Below are 19,108 nucleotides of genomic sequence, written 5' to 3'. Positions count from 1 at the left end.
GTTCAAGCCGTAAATAATATCACAGAAAATGAATGGAATTATAATTGGGCTGTTATTACAATAATAGTAATATATAATTGGTCATGTTATTCGCTTTAGAGCAACGATTTACTCCTTACAGTTTTAAGTGGTATGTAATTATTCATTCCATAATTTCATTTTAGTTTCGCTGGTCTTCCTTTATTTCTTATTTCATTACTGATAAAAAACCTAGTATTATTTTTTCTAATTTTCATCATATATAACTATAATAGGTATGATAAGCTTCCAGATAGTAGGCACCACAAGATTAAACTAAATTTATTTTATCAAAATGCTCATGTGCAGAATATACTCATATGTTATGCAAAAATTCATGTATTTTCAAACCTTTGAGTTTGATTTTTCGAAAAATTATCATCCCCAAAAGGTTGAAAGAAACAAGAAATGAAAAAATTAGGTCATAAAATGTTTTGTCCATCAGTTTCTTTAGAAATTTTCTTGTACTATCTTTAGTAAAACAATATGGTGCTTCTGATAATTTCACTAAGTCATATATTGGGAAACATCACCGCAATATATATTAATAAAAATATTTTTCATGATTTTTAATAACTTTTTCCCATTTTTCTGGCTACATGGCGATATTGGAGCGATGATGAAGTTCAGAATGGCATTTTCAGTTAACTCATGTGGTAGTCATTTTACCTTCTTTATATTTTCGCCCTATATAAACGCTAATTCACCAACTACTAAGAAACCCGAAAGTTCTTTGAGAGTTCTTCCAGGCTGCTCTTGTCTTTGATATAAAATCACCAATTTTAATACAATTCTAAAAGGGTTTGATGGGTTTCCGCAGCATATTTGCAATTTTGGGTTTGCGTCTGTATATACTGAATAAGTCAGTAATAGAAACTAATCATCGAAAAGGAGTAGAGATACTAAAGAAATACCGGAATATCTCTACAAAGAAACTACTAATACTATATCTAATACAATCCGTAGGATAATAAATAAGCAATAATAGCACAAATTAGGAAAATTGAAGAAAGAGATAAGATTAGAGGAAATTATGACCCAAAGACGGATAAAAAGGGGATGGAAAAAGGAAGTCAAAACATGAGATAATTTTAAAGTTATAATAAATGGAACAAAGGTCCAAGGTAACATTGATACTAAAGATTTTAACAGAAACTTAATAAAGACGTAAGAATGAATCAAAAAAACCTATTATAAAGTGAACAGAATGATGCTAATAAATTCAAAGCAAAAGAAAATGAAAAGCACAAAATAAAGCAAGAAACAGTATTTAAGGCAGTTAGGAGATAAAATTCCCCTACCATTGATTAAAATAGATGCAACCACTTATTATACAAAAGTTTACAATATTACCTTATTACTCTATTTACTTATTTGCTATGTGTTTTTTTCAATTTACAATTGTGATTGTATAATTAATTAACTTGTAGAATTCTAAGTATATATTGTTTACAAATCGGATTATTTTATAAAAATCATAACCAAAAATAGAACAAAATAACCTCATGAATTATACATATATCTTGGCGAGTATTGCGGCGTTTTTTCAATTGTTTTCTGAGAACCGGCGCTCGTGTTGGGTCTGTGATGTACTTTCACTATCAGCGTCTGTATATAGTGAATAACTCAGCAATGGAAACAAAATGGAAAATTGTAATTTTATACAGATAAAAGCCAATATTATAGAATTTAACATTTAGGTTAGGTTTGCATTTTCATAATGGAAAAAGAGTGGGAATACTAAAGAAATACCGAAATATCTTCAAAACAAATGAAAATGAAAAGAACAAAAATAACAAACTAAAATTAAACAACAAAATAAAGCAAGAAGAAAAAATTCCTCTACCATTGATCAAAATATATGCAAGCACTTATACAAAAGTTATTAACAATATTACCTTATTACTCTATTTACTTATTTGCTATGTGTTTTTTTCAATTTACAATTGTGATTGTATAATTAATTAACTTGTAGAATTCTAAGTATATATTGTTTACAAATCGGATTATTTTATAAAAATCATAACCAAAAATAGAACAAAATAACCTCATGAATTATACATATATCTTGGCGAGTATTGCGGCGTTTTTTCAATTGTTTTCTGAGAACCGGCGCTCGTGTTGGGTCTGTGATGTACTTTCACTATCAGCGTCTGTATATAGTGAATAACTCAGCAATGGAAACAAAATGGAAAATTGTAATTTTATACAGATAAAAGCCAATATTATAGAATTTAACATTTAGGTTAGGTTTGCATTTTCATAATGGAAAAAGAGTGGGAATACTAAAGAAATACCGAAATATCTTCAAAACAAATGAAAATGAAAAGAACAAAAATAACAAACTAAAATTAAACAACAAAATAAAGCAAGAAGAAAAAATTCCTCTACCATTGATCAAAATATATGCAAGCACTTATACAAAAGTTATTAACAATATTACCTTATTACTCTCTTTCCTTATTTGCTATGTTTTTTTTTCGTTGTACCATTGTGATTATATAATTAATTAACTTGTAGAATTCTAAGTATATATTGTTGACAAATCGGATCATTTTATAAAAATCATAACCAAAAATAGAACAAAAAAAAACCTCATGAATTATACATATATCTTGGCGAGTATTGCGGCGTTTTTTCAATTGTTTTCTGAGAACCGGTGCTCGTGTTGGGTCTGTGATGTACTTTCACTATCAGCGTCTCTATATAGTGAATAACTCAGCAATGGAAACAAAATGGAAAATTGTAATTTTATACAGATAAAAGCCAATATTATAGAATTTAACATTTGGGTTAGGTTCGCATTTTCATAATGGAAAAAGTGTGGGAGTACTAAAGAAATACCGGAATATCTTCAAAACAAATGAAAATGAAAAGAACAAAAATAACAAACTAAAACTAAACATCAATATAAAGCAAGAAGAAAAAATTCCTCTACCATTGAACAAAATATATGCAAGCACTTATACAAAAGTTATTAACAATATTACCTTATTACTCTCTTTACTTATTTGCTATGTTTTTTTTTCGTTGTACCATTGTGATTGTATAATTAATTAACTTGTAGAATTCTAAGTATATATTGTTTACAAATCGGATCATTTTATAAAAATCATAACCAAAAATAGAACAAAAAAAACCTCATGAATTATACATATATCTTGGCGAGTATTGCGGCGTTTTTTTCAATTGTTTTCTGAGAACCGGCGCTTGTGTTGGGTCCGTGGTGTACTTTCACTGTCGTTTCAGTAGGCATTTTTTTCGTCTGTCTTTCGTCTGACCTTGAAGTTCTGCTGTTTGGCCCCGTTGATTTTTTCCTAACGGAGATGGACGGACCGGCCCGTCGAGATTTCGTAACAATCAAGGCGGCGTTTTCTGGGTTAATTCGATGCCTCCTATGATATTTCCTTTTTTTTTTCTTATGTAACTCTACCGGATACGCCTCATTTTTTTTTCTTTTTCGTTGCTTCGGAATAGGCTGGAGTTATAAATTGGGTACAGTCGTTATTGTTCTTCGTTTGTTTCGTTGTTTACTATAGCAAAATGCATTATTTGCGGCACATTCACCATTTAATTTGTAGAAGTTGCTGATTTCTATATTTATATATATATATATATATATATATATATATATATACATATATATATATATATATACATATATATATATATATATATATATATATATCACTTCTATTTTCCATATATATATACATACATTATTAAAACACCACTGAGTTTTACCTCCATATCAAAAAACAAAAAACCCTAAATATATATTCATTGTTACTAGTAGTCGTTGTTGACTAACCTACAATTTGTCTTTACAATAACTGTTTTGTTGTGACAATAACATGTTTTTGTCTCCTTGCGATTCTTTTGACTTCCTGAAAGACAGTCGGTATCTGAAAGTCTCGGTGTAGGTAATCAGTCTTGGAGTATCTGGGTGCACCTACAATACTTCTCAGGGGTTTGTTCTGGAAAACTTATGGTATTATATTTATATTAATTTTCGATGAACATCCCCATAATTACATTAAATTTAATATAGGTTCCAGTACTTACTTGCAGTTTATTATGTATTGATAACTGTGATTTTTTCCAATTAAAGATTATATTTTAACTCCAGTTCCATCCTTCTCTTTTTTGTTTTACAGCAAGATTCATTTCGAGATACTTGTCGCTGTCGCTATATGGAATTTTAGTATTATTTATTGTTATTGGTGCTTGGGCGATCTGATTATACGTGAACTACACTTGCACATATTTACTTGCGTTAAATTTTAGAAAACAATGGATGTGGAGAAAGTAACTTCGACGTTTTTCTACTAATGAGACTAGACCTTTCCTAATGGTTAATTCTGACTTTTTTAAAATTGCATGAATTAATTACTCGGCCAGGTTCATGTAGTTCAGGATGACCAATATCTTTTCAATCCCATCATCATCCTCCTTGGGGTAAATTAAGGATTTACAGTCATTTATGAAGATTTTTTACATCATAAAAGTGTAGTTCAATAATCGCAACCAAACACCATATAATTTTCAATGATCTTGTATTTCATTTTTCCTTTTTCGAATGTAAAAAGAAGTCGAATGTCATTTTTTCAAGCTTCAACTGTTGTGATAGTATGGTTTCATTAAGCAAATATTACAATTCGCTTTTAAAACTAATTATAGCCGGTTTGGTTGGCGCAGTGGTCGAGGCGACAACACTGTCCTCCTACTGTTTGGCATGTTTGTGATTGTCCATAAGACCAAAATGCAAAATCCGACAAGGAAGTCATCCTAGCCATGCCAGTAACCAGGCTGGGTACGACCGGATGTTTTCTGGGACCAGACGGAAATGCGCAGGACCCTGGTTAGGAGCTCCTATTGGGCAGTAACTTCAGTCCATATAAACCCTAGTTAATAAAAAGGCTACTCTAGAATATCAAAAAGCTCAACTATAAGAAAAAACTGAAATTACTTTCCCCCCAAATCGTCTAAATTATATATGAATAAAAAATAAACTTTAGTTCAAGGCAATCCACCTATTTAGTATTATATGTTATCGGCGGTTTCGTAGATTTGCTAAGGTATATCTCATATGTCGAATGTTTTTCCATTAATTCTTTTAATTTATTTATGTACTTTGGGCTGTGGTAATAAAATAAAACAATTGGTCATAAACAGTTCAGGGTATCCGTTTATAAGTCGTGTATGTTCGACTCAGTAAAAATAAATCGATCTCGACGCAGAAGCTCTCAGAAAAAGTCAAAGAAGAAAATGGCTCCGCGTTAAGTGTTCACAATAAAACCGACGATTATTTTCGTTCCCAGTTTAAGCGGATAGGTATAAAAGTTCAACCGTATCTTTTTTATGTTTTCTAATTGTTCAGTGCTTGTTTTTATAGGCAAATAAGAACCTATTATCAATAAATAACATTCTTGTAACATAAAAAGGTGAATTTAAGTATCAGTGAGGGTGATAACAATTTTCAATAGAGTTTATTGTTGTTTGACATACTTTTTTTTAAACATATCTGTTGAATTGTTTTTATATTTCTTTAGAAAGCAATGGAAAATCATGGTGGTCAGTTAATCAGTTAATTGTTATCTTTCTTATATCAATATCTTTTTAAAAATATTTTAAAGTCTTCTTTTTACCAACGAGAGTTTATCTGGACTGGACCTACAGTTTAACATGGACTCCGAACCACGGTTCTCGGCATTAAGTTGACCGACTGGCGAATGGCCAACTTAGAAATCATCCCAGAAGAAATCCGGTTTTACCCAGCCTGGTTACTGGCGTGACTGGGATCATTTTCATTGTCGGATTTTGCACTCTTGCCTAGGAAAATTATTAATATTAAACAATCACAAACATAAATTGGCCATCGCAACAGTAGGAGGATCATCCTGTCGCCTTTACTGCGCCAACCAAGCCGGCCTTTCAATGTCCTTTTGGGGGTATTGCAGAGAATTAATTATATTTAAAAATATTTGCATTTGCTGACATTAACATCATTGAGGATTTTAGTTTAATTAAGCGCTGTATACAATTTTAACCATTAATAAAAATCAAGATATGCCATTATTCAATAATGAACTAAGAATTAAAATAACTCTAACTATAACTTTTTTTTGTAATTACATATCATATTAGATATGCTTAGTAGAATATTAATTTACAAATTAATGTATTACTACTGTTCTGTTGTACTTGCATTAACTACACGAGAAAGGCGAGTACGGGATTAATAGGTACATCAGTATGTATTTCCGTATTCAGTAGTAATTAAAATAAAACTAAAAGAGTTAATCTGAAGTTATAGTAGATATAATACACTTATGCACTGTACAAGTTAGTGTAGTTTGGTTTGCTTCAATTGGTCGATTGTTTAGTGGTGATTTCGATCCAAACTGGAAATCTGACATTTTGTAAATGGTTTAATACCAAAGATCTTGTGCCAAATTCTGAGAATAGACCTTTCAAGAGATCAAAAGAGATTTCCTTCATTGTTTACTTTAAAAAATCATTTCTGATCTAGAGCATAATCCTTTGGAAATTAATTCACTTTATTTGAACCTTCATATCATAGGAAGCTACACTTTTGTTCTCTTTTTGTAACCAAATAAATCATTTTTGCCTTAAATGCTATAAAATGGCAAATTTCCTTAAAACTGTACACAAAAATGAATAGAAAACAAATATAAACTAAGATATCCTACAATTACTTTAGTAAATTTTAGAAATTTATTTTTACAATTGGTTTTCGGTTCACTAAACAAAATTTTGTGAATTTTGTTTTGTATTGAGACATGAGAAGGTACCATTTCATCATCAAAAGGGCGCTGTATGATATAATGCACATTCTGGCGTTAAATTTGTTGAAAAACACACATATACGCCCTGATTTTGTTTCAATAAACTACAATAAACGAAGATAAAACATTTAGATTAAATTCTGGCTATCACAGTTTTGATAAATGAACAACATTTTGATGATTGTTGATTTATTTTTTTTTAACGGCTGCGTAACTATTTTATAGTATATTTCGCACTCATATATGGCGTATATGTGTGCTGAACCGAATCAGGCCTCAACATATCGTCACAGAGAGCTTACCTGAAGTATTCACCTGAGAACATATTGCTTTGCTGCGGATTCAAGGTTAGCAAGAATCTAATTTTAAACGTGACGGCGTCCGAGCGATGCAGACGATTCAGTGTCGTCCGATCACGTGACAATTAGGCCGGACAATCGGACGATTCACAGCCACGGTTTCGGTCTTTAACGGCAAACAACAAAACCCGATATCGCAAAGATACTCTGATGAATTTATGAAGTTGTTTTTTGCTATTTTTACTTATTAATGCTTTTAGTAATTGGAACATTTTGTTGCGAAAATAATTTGGATCAAAATACTTACTAGTGTGCGTTCTATGTTCGAAATTCGACCACAATTTATAAAGTTAATCATGTTTCTTTCACAATGGATTAAAGAGGATAACTTTTTTAAATCTAATTTCCATTAATTTTAATAATCTACAAAATATTAATAAGTTTAAATTACTACATCATTGAACATTATAACACAAGTATCATTAGGACGATTATTTTCAAAACTACATCAACTCAAACAACATCAAATATAAGTACGAGGGTGGTTCAAATATGATCGAGGGAAATACTCTGAAACGTTTATTTACTATTGAAAAAATTTACAAAAATTTACCGTTTTTCTAAGTATTTCCCCTCGCTAGTTACGCATTTTGTCCATCTTTTCGGAAGTTTTTTGATGCCGCTATCGAAGAATACCTTGGGCAACTCGGACAGCCTCGTCGTCGGTGTTGAATATTTGACCTCCGAGGGCTTCTTTCAGTGGTCCAAACATGTGGTACTCGCAGGATGATAAATCCGGACTATAAGGGGTGTTCCCGTAACTCCTACCCTAATTTCGATATTGTATCGAGCGTGAGTGACTTCGTGCTGGAATGCTCTTCCGTTTCGAGCGATAAGCGGGTTTCGCGTGTGTTTTCAGAAGGTTAGTGTAGCATGCAGCATTAATTATACGTTGGGGGCGTAGGAAATCGACGTACAGCACGCCCCGCCGGTCCCAGAACACCGTACACAGAACCTTACCCGCGCACCTGGTTGTCTTCGCTTTAACTGGCGTTCCTCCTTCTTCCTTCACTTTAGACGACATTTTGCTTTCGGGAATGTAATAGTGTACCCATATCTCGTCTGTTGTGAAGATTCGTTAAAAAACCGTCCCCGTTAAAAAACCGTCCCCCTCCACCTCGTAACGCGTCAGCAAGCGGCAACAAACTTTCAACCGAGTAAATTTTTGCTCGAAGTTCAACAGTTTAGGAACCTATCATGCCCTTATTTTGCGATATTGAAGATCTTCGTGGATGATAGACTCTACACTACCAATACTGATGCCGCGTTTAGCCGAAATGTCTCGACAATCATCCTACGGTCCTCCAAAATGAGTTGATCTACACGACGTATGTTGTCTGATGTGATGCTGTTTCGCGATCGACGATCATGCGGCTCATTCTCGACAGTTTCGCGGCCATCCTTGAATGCTTTGGCCAATTTAAATACGATAGCCCACCTCAGGCACTCACTACCGAACTGATTTCACAAACGCAGAAAAATTTCCATCTTTTTAACGCCTTTCCACACTAAAAAATGAATGACAATATGTTGCGCTACGGCGGTAGGCACTTAACGTTCACTCACGGTCGTAGCATGCGCTTCCGACGAAAACTATGCCACACCATTCGTAAGGGACGCAGCTCAAGCCACGACCCTCAAAACATACAAGCGCGCCATCTACAGCGTTTGTCACCATCATATTGGAACCACCCTCGTATATATGATTTTTATTTATTTTTATGTTATAATCATAAACATGAAGTATTAAATGCAGTAATACATATTTGTATATTAATTAAAATAATAACGAACACAATTAGACATTTTATTTTTTACAATATGCGAATTAAAGTAATATATATTTATGATCATTAAGTGAACTATTGACTTCTCAAAACATAGGTCTATAAATTAAATAACTAATACACGTGATAAAAGGTTCAAAGAATAAGTTGTCGTGTAATTACACATTTTATTGCATTAATCCTTAGTCATCTTAAAATTTATCAGTGTTTTAAACCGTTTACTGTACCAAATAAACTAATAAAAATAAACCAAATGACTGTTAATAATTCATAATTTCTTCTATTTGTCTTATGTGTTCAATCTATGCAAATTATGTAGTTTGTTTCATTTTAACTGCTACATCTTTTCATTACTTCATTTATGTATTAATATAGTCTTTATCCTTTAATCATACTCTTCACCAAATAATTTGGAAAACTTATCTTACACTTTCGATGATCACTATAAGATTTTCTTTTAGAATTATGAGAACATTCTCTTCTTAATGATCAGCAGTAATCTGTTATTATGTGACCGAATGACATCAGTTTTAGACTCTGGTGGAGGCTTTCTTCTTGTTGATCACTATAATTTTCCAGAATCTCAAGAAATCTATCCAAAAGATTATGAAGAAACTTTATATTCATACTTGCTACTAAAGTTTTGAGGCTTGCCAATATGTTTTACAAAATTTGTTTGTGACTTGGTGCTTTTTCTTTATATATAATTCTGAATTCCTCCAAAATTGTTGGCCCGATATTGATGAAATTTCTTGGTGGATCCGAGAATGATTTATATTCACAACAGGACCCGGCAGGTGGCCCTGTAATAGGGCTCCAGGATTTCTTAAAAACCTTTTGAACATTTTACGATTATAACAAAATATCTCAGCAAAATTACTAATTGCATTTAATTGTGTTAATTTTGTAGTTTTTGTCTTACTGTTGAAATAAATTATTGAATCCAAATTAATAGGCAATGTTCGGACTAGGGAATGCATTTGAAACATTCTTCTTTGTCCAAAGCTTTGACAAACTCTTTTCTAGCGGCGAGGGAATATTTTCTTTCTACTTACTACTTACTAGTTTTACCAACAATTAATGATTCTTTTAGGAGTCACACATCTTGGCCCCAGTAAACTTGTTTCCTATAGATAAATGAAGCAAAGGTATTTTGTGTACCATTCTGAATTAACAAGAACAGATCATTTATGCTTATTTTAATTACTTTACCTTTATGTAAAATATCGTAGCATCAGATTAATGATTAATGAAATCGATTAAATTTTGATGAAATATTTTAAAATATTATATAATTCCTTTTTGATACATATTTGGATGGAGATACGGACGAATATAGAATCTCCATAGGAACTAAAACAAAAAATCCCTTATAGGAATCCTATATCAGTACTACCCAAGAGGGTGATACCTCCACCGGCTTACGAACCGTGAAATTTGAAAAAGTGACAGTGAGAAAAACAGTCCGTACCATCAGCAGCTCCACGAGCTCCGTCAAGAAAGTTTCCTCCACCAGTCGGACACCCTCCGAGGAGGTGGTCGACGATTCCGACTATCTGACCCAGTCGAACGGAAATTTGGCATCGACATCGAAGACATCCAGTCAGTCTTCGTTGACGGGCGGCAGGTTCCCGTCGGAGGAGAGCCTGAGTCGGCCGGCGTCCAGGGAGAAGGTCCGGGACGAATGGGACAGCGCTAGCAAGGTCTCGAATTCCGGATCCGAGTGGTACAGTGAATATAGGACTCAGAGTTTTCATAGCGGTTCTTCTAAGTTGGATTACGTGAGGAGCAAGTCGCAGTACGAAGAGCACATCGATCAAATCAGAGGTAGGAATTGTATTTATTATGGCACTTTTAAAGCCGTGTCCGTATCTCTTTTTTACCGTTGGTTATGATAGGTGGAGTAAAAAGACATCAATTAAATGTCTAAAATTGAAGACTTTATTTGAAATAGTTTTATTCAATTGACAGACGTTGTTACCATTTTGAAGGAAATTGAATCGGCGATTCACTCGCTTAGAATGCCTTGTCGATTTTCACCAGCAAAATAGTTTTAAAATAGGACAATAACAGGTGGTAACCATTTGATCCTAGGTTTGGACTATAGGATTGATGAATAAGAACCTCCCGACAAAGACCCTGGGAGCTTTGACTGGCCTATTTAATAAAACAGCCAATGTACGCCATCAAAATTTATGACATCAGCACGTTGCAAGGTCACAGGTTCGATCAGCACTAACACAAAACGAAATTTAGACTAATTCGTTTACATGTTTCAAGGCTTCACATAGCATTCTGTCTTTTAATGGGTAATGGGTAAAATGAGAAGAAAAAATCCGCTCCAAAGTTAAAATGAATTTAACATTTTTACAAACTGAATGTGGCAATATGTTTGACGTCAACTATGATATGCATTGGCTCTCTATTGGACAGGCTAGATGTGACTTGGTGTTGTTTAAAATCATTCATCGTTGTTAAACATCATTCCTGTTCTAGTGACCAAAGATCTGGTCTTCTGGATTGCTTCTTTCAATTCAATCAGAGTCCAGTTCTTCATGGTATAGGTTCGAACGAAGAGTTGGGCTGTAGTTTTTTCTTGCCTATATCACCAAACGTATAGCAAAATCCTCCTGGCTCCTTTTGTGCTGACTCACGGTACATCATGACACTTTGTGGTTATCTTAAGTTATCCACTTTTGCATAGTACAAGGATATATTTCTGCTCTAAACCTGATTCTTTAAGTACATGTCTTGTTCTGGCAGTGATATATTGGGTTCCTGGTTAATACTCTATGTTTTCGAATATATTTTTCATCCCCTGCCATTATTTTCCAGAATAAGTAATTTTCTGGTACGGGGTAATGAGTGAAAGTACATTGCCCTTGGTTCTGTTCTCCTAACACATGTAGAACCCACAATTCAAGCGTCTGAAATTTCCGTATTTGTTGCTAATGCCTGTAAATAGTTGTCTGAGTGACTGTTTTTGGTGAGTTTCAATCTCTTATTTGGGGTTTACTTCAGATTTTATCCAGCACATCTTCGAATTATGTATCTTCAAAGTGTTATTTTTAAAATATCTGTATCAATAATTAATTCAGCATATTAGAACATCAATGAGCTATTCAGCTACTGAAATCGTGAACTAGAATATGTTGGGTGCTTCTATATATTCCGATAAATATTCTATTTTCCAACAATACGTAATGAAATTTATTCAAATGATGCCGATGGATATTTTTAATAATAATTTCATTCGGTTTTAGCAACTTGTAACACACTACACCTTGTTAATACCACCACATGCACATACAAACTTTATAGTCATGAATATTCATCTCGGCAGTCGATATCGATGGATATCCTGGACTAACTCATGGTTTTTTGCTCTTGCAATTGTCCTAGTATGTCCACTTTTTATCATCAGTCACAATACACCACAAAAAGTTTATCTTTCTATGCTTGGAATTCAATGAAACCACCAAATTACACCGTTTTAATGAACTATGTATTCATTAAAAAAAAACAACGATCGACAGTGACCTAGAAATTTAACAAAACAAACTTGTTTGCTTGCTTGCACAACAAGTAACTTATTGCTCTAACGACCGTATTATCTTGTTAACCCAGCCATAGTCTTAACGTTATTATCAGTCCTGAACGGGCCAATTAACGATTGCCCTTGAATTATTGAAAGTATTGTTACTGAACTGGTAGGAAATTCTCATTCATGTGCGACAACCAAACGACGTCATCGTTTCCATTTACAAATTTTGTATTTGCTGTGGAAAATCAAACGGATATATGCACGATATCTGAAAAGAAAGTTTATGTATAGCTCCATACAGACCCGATTCAGCACTTACAGGGTTTTTTCTGTGAAGTTATCAACAAACCGAGTCGAAAAAACGGCCAAAAAGATTTTTTAATTGCTTGGACGGAAGGTTTTATCGAATCCGCTCTACTATCCGGGCCTGGTTCCATCCTGCTACCAATTCTTAACATCAATGGAGTACGCACTTGCCTGGGAACATGTCACACACTTGGAAGAAGTTAAAAAATGACTCGATGAATGGTATAGCTTAAAGGAGTACCGGGAAACTGTTTTTTTATCAGAAAGCATTGCGTCTCTTTTTAACAAGAATAAAATGAGAAACAGTACATTTTACATCTTGATGACGTAGGTTCACTGCTATTTTGGATAAACTATATGTATTTTCCTTAGCGAAAAAACCTAAAATGATTCGCCAATAGTATTTTGAGAATTTGAGTTATTGACCCGACCTGAAACTAAAAGATAGTCGTTTAACGATGCCATCGCCGAAAGGAGAGTGCCCTGCATTTCATGACCGAAACCCGAGACGAGATCTGTTTCTTCGGGCGAGAAGTCGAATAGAAAGGTTCGCAACAGCAAACGACAGTTCAATTGGGCACACGATAAGTCGATTTCTAGGAAAATCGTCGCTTGGCGTGTTCGGAGGACGGGTAAGAAGAGCGGGCGTTTTTTCGAAAGGTTGCCAGTGAAAGTAGCACCGGTTAACTGGGGCTTAGTGCCGTTTAGGACCGCTATTTTCGCAGACTTTCTTCGCGCACCGTGAGAAATCGCGCAAACGCGGGTGACGACCACAAAACTTCATGAGCCAGGTGACAATTTTTGTTAACTGGTGGTACTTTTCAGTGTTTTCACAGCGGTTTTGGTATCGAGTTTGTAATAGCAGCCAGGAAGAGATCGAAAGAACTGATAATAGATGAAAATATCGACAATAAGATATTTAGAAATTGATTAATATTAGGTTACCAATGTTGTCTCTCGAAATAACAGCTTTGATCTGTTTGGGACATTATCTGAAAGACTGAATGCAGTTTAATAAGAATTTTCGTTTCTCTCGCTTCAGAATACATTTATTTTGAGATTTTCACCATTATCTGAGACATGAAAAAAATTAACACTTTCCATGTATATAGACGTGAAAACTGTGGATTTTTTGAAACTTTCAAGCTTATTACTGCTTCAAATAATCGCTGGCTTCACGAAATTTACCTATAATGTCAAGAATTTTATGGTCAATCGAATGGTGGTACAATAATTTTTATTTAACCTTTACTTTTTAACTTATGAAAGGAAAAATATATTTAAAAGAAAATGAGCGGGTTTCTGTTTATATCACATATCTTAAAAACTATAAATTCTAAAGCAATTTAACATGGATTTTCGTTTCTCACATTTCAAAATACATATATTTTGAGATTTTTAGCGTTATCGGGGACATAAAAAAATTAACACTTTTTCCATATATATAGTCGTGAAAATTGGCGATTTTTTGACATTTTCAAGCTTATTCCTGCTGTTTAGCTTCAAATAATCTCAGGTCAACGAAACTTACCTATAATATCAAGAATTTTATGGCCAATCGAATGGTAGTATAATAATATTTATACAACCTTTAGTTTTTGAATTATGAAATGAAAAATATATTTAAAAGAACATGAGCGGGTTTCTGTTTATATCACATATCTTAAAAACTATAAATTCTAAAGCAATTTAACATGGATTTTCGTTTATCTCATTTCAAAATACATATATTTCGAGATTTTTAGCTTTATCTGTGACATAAAAAAATTTAACACTTTTTCCATGTATATAGTCGTGAAAATTGGCGATTTTTTGACATTTTCAAGCTTATTCCTGCTGTTTAGCTTCAAAGAATCTCAGGTTAACGAAACTTACCTATAATATCAAGAATTTTATGGCCAATCGAATGGTACTATAATAATTTTTATACAACCTTTAGTTTTTGAATTATGAAATTAAAAATATATTTAAAAGAAAATGAGCGGGTTTCTGTTTATATCACATATCTTAAAAACTATAAATTCTAAAGCAATTTAACATGGATTTTCGTTTCTATCATTTCAAAATACATATATTTTGAGATTTTTAGCGTTATCGGGGACATAAAAAAATTAACACTTTTTCCATATATATGGTCGTGAAAATTGGCGACTTTTTGACATTTTCAAGCTTATTCCTGCTGTTTAACTTCAAATAATCTCAGGTTAACGAAACTTACCTATAATATCAAGAATTTTATGGCCAATCGAATGGTACTATAATAATTTTTACACAACCTTTAGTTTTTGAATTATGAAATGAAAAATATATTTAAAAGAAAATGAGCGGGTTTCTGTTTATATCACATATCTTAAAAACTATAAATTCTAAAGCAATTTAACATGGATTTTCGTTTCTATCATTTCCAAACACATATATTTTGAGATTTTTAGCGTTATCGGGGACATAAAAAAATTAACACTTTTTCCATGTATATAGTCGTGAAAATTGGCGACTTTTTGACATTTTCAAGCTTATTCCTGCTATTTAGCTTCAAATAATCCCAAACTAACGAAACTTACCTATAATATCAAGAATTTTATGGCCAATCGAATGGTACTATAATAATTTTTACACAACCTTTAGTTTTTGAATTATGAAACGAAAAATATTTTTAAAAGAAAATGAGCGGGTTTCTGTTTATATCACATATTTTAAAAACTATAAATTCTAAAGCAATTTAACATGGATTTTCGTTTCTATCATTTCCAAATACATATATTTTGAGATTTTTAGCGTTATCGGGGACATAAAAAAATTAACACTTTTTCCATGTATATAGTCGTGAAAATTGGCGACTTTTTGACATTTTCAAGCTTATTCCTGCTATTTAGCTTCAAATAATCCCAGACTAACGAAACTTACCTATAATATCAAGAATTTTATGGCCAATCGAATGGTACTATAATAATTTTTACACAACCTTTAGTTTTTGAATTATGAAACGAAAAATATTTTTAAAAGAAAATGAGCGGGTTTCTGTTTATATTACATATTTTAAAAACTATAAATTCTAAAGCAATTTAATATGGATTTTCGTTTCTATCATTTCCAAATACATATATTTTGAGATTTTTAGCGTTATCGGGGACATAAAAAAATTAACACTTTTTCCATGTATATAGTCGTGAAAATTGGCGACTTTTTGACATTTTCAAGCTTATTCCTGCTATTTAGCTTCAAATAATCCCAGACTAACGAAACTTACCTATAATATCAAGAATTTTATGGCCAATCGAATGGTACTATAATAATTTTTACACAACCTTTAGTTTTTGAATTATGAAACGAAAAATATTTTTAAAAGAAAATGAGCGGGTTTGTGTTTATATCACATATCTTAAAAACTATAAATTCTAAAGCAATTTAACATGGATTTTCGTTTCTATCATTTCCAAATACATATATTTTGAGATTTTTAGCGTTATCGGGGACATAAAAAAATTAACACTTTTTCCATGTATATAGTCGTGAAAATTGGCGACTTTTTGACATTTTCAAGCTTATTCCTGCTATTTAGCTTCAAATAATCCCAGACTAACGAAACTTACCTATAATATCAAGAATTTTATGGCCAATCGAATGGTACTATAATAATTTTTACACAACCTTTAGTTTTTGAATTATGAAACGAAAAATATTTTTAAAAGAAAATGAGCGGGTTTCTGTTTATATCACATATTTTAAAAACTATAAATTCTAAAGCAATTTAACATGGATTTTCGTTTCTATCATTTCCAAATACATATATTTTGAGATTTTTAGCGTTATCGGGGACATAAAAAAATTAACACTTTTTCCATGTATATAGTCGTGAAAATTGGCGACTTTTTGACATTTTCAAGCTTATTCCTGCTATTTAGCTTCAAATAATCCCAGACTAACGAAACTTACCTATAATATCAAGAATTTTATGGCCAATCGAATGGTACTATAATAATTTTTACACAACCTTTAGTTTTTGAATTATGAAATGAAAAATATATTTAAAAGAAAATGAGCGGGTTTGTGTTTATATCACATATCTTAAAAACTATAAATTCTAAAGCAATTTAACATGGATTTTCGTTTCTCACATTTCAAAATACATATATTTTGAGATTTTTAGCGTTATCTGGGACATAAAAAAAATTAACATTTTTTCCATGTATATAGTCGTGAAAATTGGCGATTTTTCAAGCTTATTACTGCTGTTTGGCTTCAAATAATCTCAGGTTAACGAAATTTGCCTATAATGTTAAGAATTTTATGGCCAATCGAACGGTAGTATAATAATTTTTATAGAACCTTTAACTTCTAACTGTCATATATTTTAAAAAATATATAAGTCAGAATGTTTTATTTTTTAATACATAAAACATATAAATTGAAGGTTTTCTTATCTTTTTCCGAGAAGAAAAATCTCAATTTTATATATAAATCCTCCATTTCTTATCAAATAATATAATTGTTTTATAGACTCAGTGTTATACAAGTTAATCAATCATTTTGTTACGAATTACTACTCGATTTATTTCTACATCCACCACATTTCACAGATTTATCCCCAAGCAGTCACTTATTATTTCCAAATTTGAATAATAGGTTCGGCTGAAACTCAATAATTACTGAGTTGGCTATTGTACTTGTTGTGGCTCTTCGGTGATAGTCAAGCACGACATGACACCAGTTTTGGTCTGCATAATACCGATTCGGACAAGTTTGGGTGAGAATCAATGAATGTTATATGAATGAGTCAGTCAGGATTAGAATTTATATTAAAAAATTGCCATCAAAACAAGTAATTTATGTTTTTTAAATGTTTTAAGCCAAACGATGAAATGAATTCAATGCAATAACAAAGTTCTATATTAGGATATATTGTACAAAATAATAATAATGTTATTGTAGTTTTATTCCTTTATATTTTACTCATCCATCATAGCACATGATGTTTGCTCAATTACGTATTATAGTAATATTAGGTTGGGGAAAAAGCCTTTTTGGTTTTCTTAACATATGGATTTAAAGTTGCATGTCTCTAATAATAATTATTCGGTGAAGCCATACTATAGCGTGTTTGATAGCTAGGAGTCCATAGAATATTTTAGGCCAAAAGTTACTATGTTTTGAAAATAACTTCTGGCACCTGAAGGTAATCCCTTCATATTTTGCCTTTTTACATTAAATAAAGAAAAAGTGGTTCAGGTTTATCCAAAATTAAGTGAATGTTCACAATAAAGCTCGAAAAAAGAACTGTAATTGAACTCCAAAGAAGATTCTCAAACTGTTCCAAAGCCTGAACTGGCAACAATGACGCCACTGACGTAATGGTTTTACCAGAAAAGTGGCAAAGGTCATCGATCAAAATAGCATATATATAAATACATATCATATTAACATCACAATAGTAGGACCGTCCTATCGCCTCTTTTTTTGTAATAATGGAAACGAAGAAATTATAACGAAGCTGAGATGACAAATTGAGTTTATGAATATATATTGTGATTATCAGAATAATAAAAAAGAACTGTAATCGAACTCCAAAGAAGATTCTCAAACTGTTCCAAAGCCTGAACTGGCAACAATGACGCCACTGACGTAATGGTTTTACCAGAAAAGTGACAAAGGTCATCGATCAAAATAGCATATATATAAATACATATTATATTAACATCACAACAGTAGGACCGTCCTATCGCCTCTTTTTTTATAATAATGGAAATGAAGAAATTATAACGAAGCTGAGATGACAAATTGAGTTTATGAATATATATTGTGATTATCAGAATAATTACTTATGAATATATGGTATATTATACAAATATATTAACTTATACATATGTAATATATATTACTATTAAAAAAGGTATTGGAAAATAAGACTAAAGTTACAATACAAATGAATTCTAGATTATATTATATTCTAGATGAAAAAACATCAACAACTACTATGTTAAGATAATTTTAAAAGCCTACATAATGGCAAATACTAAAAATGAAATTAGTTATCTAAAACTGTTTACTAGGGTTATGTAGTCATTCTTCTTTGGTTATTAAAAAACATAATGTGTAAGCCAGGACATTTGAATATATATATATATATATATATATATATATATATATATATATATATATATATATATTATACAAATATATTAACTTATACATATGTAATATATATTACTATTAAAAAATGTATTGGAAAATGAGACTAAAGTTACAATACAAATGAATTCCAGATTATATTACATTCTAGATGAAAAA

The 19,108-nt window shown here is 31.9% G+C and overlaps 1 protein-coding gene across 5 annotated transcripts in view; it reads left to right on the top strand.

The window, feature by feature from the left end:
• The window catches only part of Msp300 (Muscle-specific protein 300 kDa), a 232,527-nt gene that overhangs the window by 71,310 nt on the left and 142,109 nt on the right, over positions 1 to 19,108 (top strand). For 4 of the 5 annotated variants that reach the window (XM_076409220.1, XM_076409217.1, XM_076409218.1 and 1 more), the window contains exon 2: positions 10,350 to 10,800. The exons of the other annotated variant lie outside the window; for it this stretch is intronic. In XM_076409220.1, the coding sequence (XP_076265335.1) occupies positions 10,350 to 10,800 (451 nt within the window). The remainder of the gene's footprint in view (positions 1 to 10,349; positions 10,801 to 19,108) is intronic. 5 annotated transcript variants of the gene reach the window in all.

Source organism: Rhynchophorus ferrugineus, unplaced genomic scaffold (assembly GCF_030347505.1).
Source record: "Rhynchophorus ferrugineus isolate W39M unplaced genomic scaffold, kcgeb_rfMv2 rfM7, whole genome shotgun sequence".
In the NCBI taxonomy this organism is placed as follows: Eukaryota; Metazoa; Arthropoda; class Insecta; order Coleoptera; family Curculionidae; genus Rhynchophorus; species Rhynchophorus ferrugineus.
Note: the sequence above shows the minus strand (reverse complement) of the source record. Positions and strands in the feature narration are given on the sequence as shown.